Source organism: Prionailurus bengalensis, chromosome C1, assembly GCF_016509475.1.
Source record: "Prionailurus bengalensis isolate Pbe53 chromosome C1, Fcat_Pben_1.1_paternal_pri, whole genome shotgun sequence".
Lineage (NCBI taxonomy): Eukaryota > Metazoa > Chordata > Mammalia > Carnivora > Felidae > Prionailurus > Prionailurus bengalensis.
Genome location: NC_057345.1, coordinates 86,549,892 through 86,562,871, shown reverse-complemented (window position 1 = coordinate 86,562,871; position 12,980 = coordinate 86,549,892). Strand labels below are relative to the sequence as shown.

At 35.2% G+C, this 12,980-nt stretch overlaps 1 protein-coding gene across 1 annotated transcript in view; it reads right to left on the bottom strand.

Annotated features, from left to right (window-relative positions):
* SLC30A7 (solute carrier family 30 member 7) overlaps window positions 1–12,980 on the bottom strand; it is an 86,289-nt gene that overhangs the window by 39,684 nt on the left and 33,625 nt on the right. The window contains exon 8 of the mRNA XM_043575682.1: window positions 9,015–9,150. Coding sequence (XP_043431617.1) covers window positions 9,015–9,150 — 136 coding nt within the window. The remainder of the gene's footprint in view (window positions 1–9,014; window positions 9,151–12,980) is intronic.

Below are 12,980 nucleotides of genomic sequence, written 5' to 3'. Positions count from 1 at the left end.
GTGTATAAATAAACATAAGAGTTGACCTGTTTATGATGGTGATTCTTCAAAAACAAGAGGCTCTCTGTTCAAGCCCATTTGAGTTTTTTAAAAGGAAACTTTTCCTCACACAAGTTTTACACATTTTATCTACAGACTGGATTTTGCTTACGTATAAAGGGTATTAATTTTGTACATCCATTTTATATCTGTGACCTTACTAAATTATATTTGTCACAGTTTTTCCATTATTTTCATGAGCTTTACAGAAATAAAATCATAGATTTTACATAAAAGAATAATCCCTTGTCTCAAATTTTTAAGTCTCAAATACTCTCTTATCTAAAGTTAGTAGCTAATGATCACTAATACATTACTACACGTCCTCTGCTCTTTCTCATATTTCTAAGACTGTCTGCCACCCTTTCTTAACTAAAATTCCAAATCTGAACTACCAAAAACACACAAAATAATTTGAGTGACTATTTCTGAATTCCCCCAAGGATAGTAACATACGTAATACTTTTCTAGATATATAGGTGACAAGTTAATACTTACAAACAAATGAATGCCTTAGGGCATTCTTTCCCAGAATGCTGGTTGAAAAAGGCTGTTAGACTAATTAATATTTATAAATGCTCTCACTATGGTTTTATATATGATTAAAAAATACAATTATTATATAATAATGTTCCCATTTGTTCAATTTTACAATAGATACATACGCAAACAACAAGTTAAAATCTTAAGAAACTACTTACTTCCCCCTAGAAGTACAGTTCATAAATTATAACCGTTTGATAGCCCAGCCACAGAGGAAATTATTAGGCAACACCCAAAACCATTTTTGAAAAAAAAAATCTTCATGATTTTTCATATATAGGAGTATTTGAAGATATGGTAGCTTCTTATATGTTAAAAAAAATGCTACTTTTTACTTAATATAGTTCACAAATAATTGTCTATTTAACCACAGAATCCACAAGATTTATCAAAATCAGTATCTGCTCCAAATCCTGTATTCATTAATAATGATGATCTTCTATGATTTAGAATTTCAAGTTTATAATTTTGTTTTCATTAATGCATACTCTTTTTCATTTTATATCACTATTTATAGACATAATTGTCATTTCTAAAGTCTGGAGTTTGCCTCTACAATTTGGGGGACTTTTTTCTTCAAATTGTAAGAAACAAATATATTACTTGAAAAACTTTTACACCTAACAAAAAGATAATTTCTTTTGTTTAAGTTTTTCTGTATATTTACATATGATCATGGTAAAAAGGTACAAAGCACTACAAGGTGGTAACTCTGAGCTGCAGAAAATGGATTAAAAAAAAAAAAAATTCCAGCACAGCTTCAAAAATACCACACCAGAAACAAAGATTATTTCTGCATCCTGTTTATGTATATTTTCCCATCATGCATAAGTACCTCTTTTATTTAAGTGAATTAAAAATCAAGCTACAGATCTACGGAAAGGGCATCACTTTTACATAAATCACAGTATGATTCAAAGCCATAACTAAGTGGTCAGATTTCTGACGCTAAGTATGAATCCACTTTCCATTCCAACTGAACTACTGAGAAAAAGGGAGAAAAACGACTCTGAAATCTGTTATAAGAAATGTATTTCAGAAGATAAAAAATTACACTCTCACTATTATACTCAATCTCCTACTTTTCATTGGGAAACAAAATTCATCACAGCACAACTCAGTTTCACTGAGCAATTTATAGCACCTTTTGCCTGTGTTAGAAAATGCTGAGAGAAAAACTGTCTTTTTCTAAGAAATCACTGTCACTGTGAAAGTGAAAACGGAACACTGGCAGCTTATAAGAGAGAGATGTCTATTTCCACAACATGTTCTCAATCAAGGAATATTTAGTCCCAGAAAACATATGAAGCCCTATTATTTCTTTTGCTCTTGGTGAATTGCAAATATATATAAGAATGAAGGGTAAGGAAAATTACTTCTCTATACTCTATTTTGTTGAGTCTGTAAGAATTTTCATATATTTCCAAAATCAGCTTTGGATAACTAAGCAAACTTTTAGCCAATTTGAAAAACATCTTAAGAGTGTTCTACTTACAACTATTTCATTATCATATGAACTTAAAAGTAAATTAAGTTTTGTTTTGTTTTTTAAGTTTATTTATTTTGAGAGAGAGAGTAAGTGATATGGGGAGGGGCAGAGACAGAGGGAGAGAGAATCCCAAGCAGGCTCCACACCATCAGTACAGAGCCCAACACAGGGCTTGAACTCATGAACCATGAGATCATAACCTGAACAGAAATCAAGAGTCGGACGCTGAACTGAGCCATCCAGGTGCTCCAAGTTTGCTTTCTTAACATAAAAATAGACAACTGGAATGTCTTTATTTTGTTCTTTGGAGCGACTTTTTTTTTAATTGCCCTGCATTTTAAAAAGTTAGGTTTTAAGGTAAAGTCAGAAATATTAGCTTGCCTTAGAGACATTAGGAAAGAAGCACAATTTTAAAATTGCACCCCCCCCCCAAAATCAAGTAAAAAATAAAATTGTACCACTCCCCCACACACACGTGTGTGTGTGTGTGTACTCTAATTAATTTTCCCCTGATATATGTAAAAAGAAATATACACCTTAGATATAGACTCTTCATAATAATGAATCATTCTACGTGTTGCCCTGTACCTTGTTTTATTTATTACCATTGAATTAAGGCCTTGCTACCTAATAAATCATTACATCTTTCATCTAGAACCTTTGAATGCTCTAATACTGTGACCAAGCTTAACAATCAGCATATAAAGTAGAAACTCAATGTAAAAAAAAGGTCTAAAAATGACTGTAAAGAAATGCTGTTAAACATTGGTAATGTTAAACAGTGGTAATGTGACCTCTAGGTGTTGTGATCCTGACTGATTTTTCTTTACATCTTTATATTTTTCATCATTTTCCAAACTTTCTATAATGACTATGTATTATTGGAAAAAAATTAAAAAAAAATTTTAATGTTTATTTTGAAAGAAAGACAGATACACCATGAGCAGGGGAGGAGCAGAGAGACAGGGAGAGAGAGAGAATCCCAAGCAGGCTCTTTGCTCAGCACAGAGCCCAACCCCATGACCCTGGGAATCATGACCTGAGTGGATATCAAGAGTCAGATGCTTAACCCACCAAGCCACCCAGGCGCCCCCAAATTTTCTTAACAATACAATTTTGTATACATAATACAAACAAAAAACACTGTTTTTAAAAAAAGGGCTCAGAATAAAAGAAAAATCCATAAGAAAACCTACAAAAATATTAACATGGTTCTCTCAGCTATTGGAACTATGAGTACTTTTTTTCCCTTATCCTTTTCTATACCAAATTTCTTGTCAATAGAATTGTTTCCGTTATTTAAAAAATACTTTTAAATTCACAATTTTCACTAAATTCTTCAGCCTCTTCTCTCAATAGCCACAGCATGTTCCTGTTCTACGTGAAAACTGGCTATCCTATGAGGGCACTGTTCCCCTACAGCGCTGTTTTGTCTCCCATACTCCGTGTAATACGGGAGTTTATGGTGAGGTAAACATCCTCCTTGTTTATCACTTCCACTTCTAGATCTTTGCTCCTCTTACTTCCCCTCCCCCCCCCAAATATAGTTCCTTTAAGACACAGGCCATCAGATTATTCACCTTCTCTCCATCTTGACTACCAGTGCTACGATCCTGGATAGGTCCCCTTGGTCACTAAAAAGTGTAGTCATGGGCTTATTCTCTTTCCACCTCTACCTTCTTCATTACTCTTAGTTTAAATACCCAGGTGGGCAAGCCATCCAGCACACTTGGCCTCTATATGATGGGTTTTCCTGGATCCACCCCTACAGTCATACCCTACACCTGCACATCCCAAGTTCAAGCCTCTCACAACCCGAGCCTCCCCTGCTCGCTGCACTCACCCTCCTACCAGAGCTCCAACCCGCTAACAATCTCACTTTTTCGTCTCTTTTTCAGCATCTATTACCACCTTTAAATCTTCATTTCCCACCTCTGTAATACCTGCCGTGCTTCTTTCTCACTCTGTCAGTACTCGTCTGACAAAACCCCAAACCAGATGAATCTGGCTGTCTATCCCACACTTTTGACCAAGTAGCTGAGCAAGACTAGAGAAAAACACACTAGGCTGGTTGTTTTCACTTTAAATTCAGGACCCCAAACTTCAGAGTCGGCCCTCGGTGCTGCCAGGCAATCACACTGCTCCCCTTTACAGCAAAAAGCCTTAAAAGGGAGTTGACTACAGCGGCTACCTCCATTTCTTTCCTCCCCAGTCTCTCTTGAAGCTCCTCTGAACAGGCTTTCCTTCTCATTACCCTTCTGAGTGTCTTGTCTAAGTTACCAATCATCAGTCACAGCAGCACATAACAGGGCTGATCACTCCTTCCTGTTTGAAACACTCTTTTTACAGGGCTCCTAAGACGACATGCATTTGCATCTCTCCTCCCATCTCCCTGGCCACTCCACTTTCCACTCCTTTAGCTGGAGTTACTTCCTGTGCTCCACCTTCCAGGGTTCAGTCCTCAGACCTCCTCTTCTCTTTACCAGTTCTCATTCTCTGGGAAAACTCATCTGATCTCATGGTTTAAAGTACCATTCATAAGCAGCTGACACCCAAAGCTATATCTTCTATGCTCACTTCCTCCCCAAACTCTAGATACTCTACCGCTGTGCCCTGAACATTGCACTTTAGCGACACTGCCCTTCTCACTGCTCCTTACACACATCAGGCAGGTTCCCACTGTACTGTGTTTACCTGAAGTTCCCTCTACCAAGAATAATCTTCCTCTGATCAGAACCCTGACCCTCTCCTTCGCTTGTAAGGTCTCTGTTCAAATGTCACTTTATGCAGGACTTTCCAAGCCCTTCTAAAATAGCACCCCCTTCCCCTGCTTCATAGAACTCACCCTGGTAAGATATTACATTATCTATTTGTATGTTCATCTGCTTTATTGACTAGAACCCCTATTAGAACATAAGCTCCATAAGGTTGGGTATTTGCCTATGGTGTTTACTGTCTAAAACATTTACTGAATGATGTTAAGATATGTTAAAGTTTTCTGCTTTATCTCCAAGAGGTAAGATTATGAGAACATTTCAATAGATAGGTTGCACATTTCAGTAGTACTTGAGTTTTTCAATCAAATCACTTGTGTCATCAGAACAAAGGAAACAGATAAAAATGTTAAAGTTTAACAATGAGAAAGAATCAAATTATATGAATTTGAGACTATATATTTTAAACTAGTGAGAAAAAGTTTTATAAACATATCAGTAGAACTTAGACAAGAATGATATATAGACTTTATATTGAAAGCCAACTGTAGCTGATTGGTTGTGGCTGCTTGAAACACTATATTGAAAGGGACCCTGAAGCTAAAGTGGGTTCTGCAGAAAAGAAGGATGTTTTCCAGAAAAATGGAAGGGGCGGGAATTGTGATTCCTGCCAGATAAATGCCACTCCATGACTTTAAATCTTTATGTGTACTGTTTTCAATTCTTTGTATTTAGCTCAGATCTCCCAAGAATTCCTTATTTGTACATCCATTGCCTATTTGAGATCTCTTTACAATGGTCTAATGAGAGATCTCAACTCAGTCACAAGCCAAACAGAACTTTTGGTCTGCAGTGCTCTTCAAAAAAACCCAAACAAACATAACTCTTCCCTTAGTCCTTCCTCTTTCATAAGGACACCTTCATTCCCTAGGTTGCTAATGTAGAAACTCTAAGAATTACCCTTGATTCCTCCCTCACTTAACCATGCCCTAAACATTCATATCCATAAGCAAATTCTATTAGCTCTAAGCCCAAAGCATTTTCTAATTTTATCTGTATCTCTCCAACTCCTAGATGAGTACCTCAGACCAAGCCACCATGGTCCCTCATTTTATTGACACTAATAGCTTTCTAGTTGGCCTGCCTTTTTGTACTCTTGCCCCCTAATAACCCATTACCTACACATCAGCCAAAGTAGTTTTTTAAAATACAAATCAAATAATAATGTCACTTCCCTATGGTTTCCCACTGCAGTTAAAATAAAACCCAAACTCCTACCCTGGCTCATTTTCCTAGGCCTATCTCTCCCAACTTTATCTCAAACCACTTTCCTCTTACTCCCTATGCTTCAAGTCATATTGGCTAACATTGTTTTCACTACAGGGCTTTTATACTAGCTGTTCCTTACAGAATGCTCTTCCTCTGACAGGCTTTCTTGTGACATTCAGATCTCAGTTTAAATGCTACCTCTTCAGAAGACTTCCTTTATCACTCAATCTAAAGTAGCAAGCCAATCACTATCATCCTATCTTAACTCTCTGCACACTATAAATAACTACTTGATGTTTGTGTAGTTTATTAATTTGTTTGTTGTCTCTCTCTCTCTCTCTCTCTCCAACTATAATGTAAGATACTGTGAAACAGTATCTTATTACCACTCTGGTGACAGGGCCTATTTAATAAATATTTGTTGAAAAGGATTTGTGCAATTTTGCTTTGTTTTGGTTTTAGCATATATTTACTTTGTGGGACAGCACAAGTGGGGGTGGAGCAGAGAGAAGGGGACAGAGGCTCTGAAGTGGCCTCTGCACTGATAGGCTGACAGGAGTGAGCACAATGTGGGGGCTCGAACCCATGAACCATGAGATTATGCATGACCTGAGCCAAAGTCAGACGCCTAACTGACTGAGCCACCCAGGTGCCCCTGATTTGTGCAGTTGTTTTTAATGTGTTATATTTCAGTAAAAAAAGTTGTGTGTATGTATTTTTATTCATATCTGTTGGCTAACGGAATGGGAATAGAACTAAGTAAGAATTCCCTATTTGGGAACAGAGAAAGTAATTCTCCAAGGTTGAAGAAACATGAATTTATTTTGATTCAAATCCAAAATAGACAAACTTTTAAAAACCTGGCAGAGTCTGGTACTGACTATACAACAGTGACAAAACAATTTGCCCTCACAGAGCTTAAGAAAGAATAAACAGGCTATTTCAACTTGTTGAGTCAATGCAGTGAAAGGAACAGTCAAAGGTGGTACAGGTAGGCATATTTAACTCAGCCTGGGAGGTGGACAATCCCGAAATCCTTCCTGAAGGAAGTGCAGTTTAAAACTGAAATCTGATCTGAAGGATGAGCAGTTGTGATGGATGTACTTGCGGGGGAGAGGGAGACAGGCACTCAGCATAAGAGTATTTTGGAGAAAGGAAATATAGTCAAAGCACAGAATCTAGACAGCTCATAACATATTTTCAGGAAACTGAAAGTAATTTGCTGTGGCTGGAGAGCAGAATATAAGTTGAGAAAGGGTTAGAGAAAGACTGAGAAGTAAACAGGCTATCAAGATGCTCCACTGAGAAGTTTGGACTTTATCCTGAGGGTAAGAAAGCACCACTGAAGAATTTAAAGCAAGATAATATTTCCATGCACCAGAATCTTCATTTAAGAAAGATCATTGTGGGAGCACCTAGGTGGCTCAGTCGCTTAAGCTTCTGACTCTTCATTTCAGCTCAGGTCATTATCTCACATTTCATGAGACTGAGCCCCAAGAGTCGGGCTCCATGCTGAGTATGGAATGTGCTTGGGATTCTCTCTCTCTCTCCCCCTCTCTCTCTGCCCCTCTCCTACTCTCTCTCTCTCTCTCAAAATAAATGAATAAGAAAGAAAGAAAGATAGATCACTGTGGCCACAGGATGGAGAAAAGTATAGAGGGAGACAGAGAAGCCAACCTCTTCGAAGTAGTAATTGATAGGAGAATTAGGATAGTAATAATGTAGCCAAAAAGAAGCAATTATTAAGATCCTACTCTAGGAAGTATTAAAAGCCACTAAAACTTATAATACAAAACAAAATGAACATACAAATAGAGAGATACAGATATAAGTTACCAAATCTATCGGTAGTTAAGTTTCATAGAATTATGTGACATATCAGCTGAACTTTCAAGGAAGTATAGTTAACATTTCCAAAGATGAAAAAACTTCTGAACTTTTAAAGACTTTTACATAACAGAGTTGCTTCCTGGTACAAATAATTTGAAGAAATGTAAAAAATAAGCTGCATATTTAAAATCTATATCCTTTTTTTAGCAAGAACTTCAAAATTAATATTTATGACTAATTTACAATATTATAATTCCATCATAATTAGGTATATTCTATTCAACCGCAAGCTATAAAAATCACAGTCTATCCTCTAGTGATCATTAGAAATCAAGTTTTACCAGCAGTAAAATTATTACAGATAAATAAAACAAAAATAGTCAAATCAAGGTATATGTATACATAATTACTAAATATATTAAACAATTCAAGACTGAAATAAAGGCACATATTATTCCATTATTCTGATAAAAATTAAACAAATAATAAAATATATTTCAGAGTGAGATAAATCTGAGATATTATACAATCTAATTTAGCAAATATTTACTGAGAATTCACACACACACACACACACACACACACACACTTTTACATATACATTAGAAAAATGGTAGGCAATAAACAACTAAGAGACAGATCCTTCCTAAAGAATTTTATAAGTCTAATTGGGAGACAGATATATGTATACTTCAATAAGCATTTTTATAAGACTTCGGCAATGATAAGATGACTTTATGAATTAAATAGCTGTAGAAGAGACTTTAACATCCTTTTGCATCTGATAACATAAGATATAGAATCAGATTCTAAGTATAGCTAAAACATTTTATATTTTCAATGTTCTACTCTACAGATAGAATATTGGATTTAAAAAAATTACTACTAAGTTGAATTACAAGCCAAAAAGATTAATTGCTAAATACCCAAAAGAAATGTCAAAACCTAGGCAAGACATAAATGGCAAACAGAAAAAAATAGGAAGATGAGAAGAGAAATAATCTACATCGGAGTTTGTTAATGGCCAAAGAGAAACCAATATAATAACAATTTGTCTTTTAGATCTGTAATTTAAGTAGCACACTAATCACCTCTCATTTTAATATCTGAAAGTAATGTATAACACTTACCTCACAACTATAAGCATGGCTATCAGGATTGAACAGATAGGATCTGCTATCATCAGACCAAAATTTTGCATCATGATGGCAGAGGCAATTACACCAATACTCCCAAGTGTATCCGCCAGAATGTGTAAAAATACACCTGGAAACAAAGCATAATTAAAATCAAAACAGTATCTTCTGATCAGTGAAAAATACAAATATTTCTTAAAACTATATTCTTCATTATATATATAAAAAACTAAATACCAATTAGAAAATCAGGATGAATGTAGATTCATTGTTTAGTAGTGAATAATAGGGAATTGAAATAATCTTCACTTTTTCAAATCACCAGGGGTTAAAATAGCTGATTCATAAATCATACTTGTTTTTCATGATTCTTAGTATTTTGGTACAACATAAATGAAGAACAGAAACAAGTTGATTTTAAGCACATTCATCTCCGGTTAAGAGAGTCCATATATTAGTTAACAATTTGTTAGAAAAAAATTGCATTAGGCTGAAAGAATTGTTCAAGTAGCATTGTTTACAACTAGGAATACATGTACACACAGAGCCCTCTGCTGGTAATTAAAATTATTACTACTTGAGACAAGAATTTCCTTTGGATCGTAACTCTACAAATCCTGACATACTTATTAATTATCCTGAGGGTTTTGTTACCTAAAACTACACATTAAGCTCAAACCTGATGTGGAAGAAAGTAGAGATCTGAATATTTTAAAGTAAATACATTTTTTAAACTTTCAATAAATAAAAACTAGATTGGTAGGATACTGATATTCTAACCATTCAAGAACCTAGATATAATATTGTGACATTGTGATTTATAAGAAGAAATACATATTTGGCCTTCATCCCTGTTTCTAGAAAAGCCCTGGAACTTCCCAAGTGCCAGCAACAAAGGTGTCTCTTGTTAATGTTAACATACTTTTGGGCCCCACCTGAGGATGGGGGCTGGCTGCCAAGAAAGCCAATCTGTCCTGTGATCAGAGGATTGGAACTTCCAGTCCCAAGCCACTGACCTCTGACCTCCAGGTATCAGAGAACTGCTTGCTGGTATGAGAGTATATTCTTCATTCTTCCATAGGAATTGTGCACAGAATCTTAGCTGGAGGTCAGATGTGGGATCAGAACCAGAACCCACTTCTAAATGTTAACATGTAATAATTGACCTTTGATTATTAAACTATTAAAAAGTATCAAGAGATAAGTTTAAAATACATTATTTCTTAAAAAGACTAACAAAACAATAAGTTATTCAACATTTAGATCTTTAATAAGTAAAATTTACAGCAAAACACTGTTCTTGAAACAAGCTTAAACCATGTTACTAAAAATAGAACATTTTAAAATAGCATTTGCTCTATCTGAAAAGAAATACTTAATATGTAAAAAGCATATGTCTACATTAGAAATACTTATTCTACTTCCTTATTATTCACTGGACAATTGAAGGCAAATCATTTATTTTTTAGGTATATACCATAGATTTATTAAACTTGAAAACACTTTCTAATAATTTAAAAACAGACTATTACTGAGTCCAATCAAATCTTAATGTGCTATAGGAAAATATGCTTCAATTCATTTACTACTGTATAATTTTATATCGAGTATTATACCAAATACAATTTATCCCTCAGTACTTAATATATACTTTTTCATTCATATATAGACATTTATAACTACTCTTCAAAAAGCTAATGGTTCTATTTCCCATAACGAAAATATTATGCCAAAGCATACTCATAGAAAAAAAAAATCTGTTGCTCTAGGGTGTTTCAAATAGCAAAGAATTTAATAAGTGTCGAGCCCACATTAGGTTAAAAAAAAAAAAAAATGAAGAAAAGTGTCCATCAAAGTAGATTGAAGGTACCTAAGCTTCAAAACTCTTATGTGACATGTGATGTCAAGCCTTTATATTCTTTAATTAGTGTCTTAGTAGGATCAGATGTAAAAATGACTGTAAATACTAAAAGGAAAAAAAAAAAGTATCATTTGTTCTTGATTTCTCTTCCACTAAAAAGTCCCTGACTACATCTTATGTTCTGACCTAAAAACTGGCTTTTTTTTTTAATGTTTACTTATTTTTGAGACAGAAAGAGTGTGAGTGGGGGAGAAAGAGGGAGACACAGAATCTGAAGCAGGATCCAGGCTCTGTGCTATCAGCAGAGAGCCCAATGCAGGGCTCGAACTCACGAGCTGTGAGATCATAACCTGAGCCGAAGTGGGACACCCAACTGACTGAGCCATCCAGGCGCCACAAAACTGACTTTATTAGGAAGTGTCATGAATTTCCTAAGCCCTTCTTACTTTGTAATGACTGTTTCAAGAAGAATAATCACTAAAGAGAGAAATCTAAACTAGTATGTTTAACTTATATAAAAGTTGAAAGCCTTAGAAGACCTGGTAGGATACTGAAATGTTTACTGTCCAAGAATATAGAAAGCCAGAGTTCATACTGAAGAAGCTGCAAATAACCAAAAAACTTGGTTATGTCAGTTTTCATGTGTGAGTAGCCACACGGAAACTTTTAATGCCAGTTATCTCTATCCTTCAGCTATCTACTGGGCTGCAGCAGCCATTGGAAATTGATGGATACTCAGAAAATATAAAGTAATTTTCCTAACAGCTTGTATAAAAGATAATTAGGAAGGCAAATCCAACCTCCCTTCCCTCAACTTGTGATGATTTCCAAAACTAAAATAAACTCATATTATCAAGGCTAATTTATAGCATTGGATATAGATGCATTACATATGCATGATTACAAGCTATTTCAGCAAATGCTGTTCTAAACCAATTCTATATATTTTGCAAATGGAAAACTAGTGACTAGAAGACACATTTAAGCCTCCTGAAATAAACTCCTCAGTATGAAGGAGCATATTCACAGTGAAAAAATAAAAAGCAAGAGCTCTATCAAGAAATAGTGAAGAAAAATAGGTGCAGTAGAGATTGGATCACGAGCTATTGAGAAAGTCAGATTGAAGTCAAAAGTTACTAAAAGCAGGAAGGTGGAGAGCTGGGAATTTGGAAACTTTGACAATGAAGTCTAAATGGAAACTCAGAGCCAAAGATTGGCTCACATCTCAAAAACAAACTATCATAATTCATAGACAAAATTGATTTTCTCTGCCTTGTAAAATTTTGTAAGGTATCATCATTTGATGCCTATGAATATGACAAAGGTCTCACTGTGCATTACATGCATATTTTAATATAACAGAGTTAAGTTTTTAGAGCAGTTTCACATTCATAGCAAAACTGAATGGAAGGTACAGATTTCCCATACACCCCTGTATTGGGCATAACATTCCAAACTGTCAAAATTCCCAGCAGAGTAGTAAGTACATTTGTTACAAGTGATGAAACTACACTGACATGTCATTATCATTCAAAGTCCAACTACATTAGGGTTCATTCTTAGTGTTATACATTCTAAGGGTTTGGATGCATTACATTTTTCCTCTAAATTTTTCCACAACGTAAATACATACTGAATACTGAATTTGGAAAAAATATTTAATCATCCTATGAAGGCAAATATATTACTATGGTGTTACTATAGCCATTGGCATGGGTATAATTTATAGTTAACTACTAAATATTAAAAAATTGTTTTTTTAATGTTATTTATTTTTTTATTTTATTTTATTTTTAAAAAATTTTTTTTTCAACATTTATTTATTTTTGGGACAGAGAGAGACAGAGCATGAACGGGGGAGGGGCAGAGAGAGAGGGAGACACAGAATCGGAAACAGGCTCCAGGCTCTGAGCCATCAGCCCAGAGCCTGACGCGGGGCTCGAACTCACGGACCGCGAGATCGTGACCTGGCTGAAGACGGACGCTTAACCGACTGCGCCACCCAGGCGCCCCGTTTAATGTTATTTATTATTGAGAGACAGAGAGACACAGAGCGTGAGCAGGGGAGGAGTAGAGAGAGATAGAATCCAAAGCTGGCT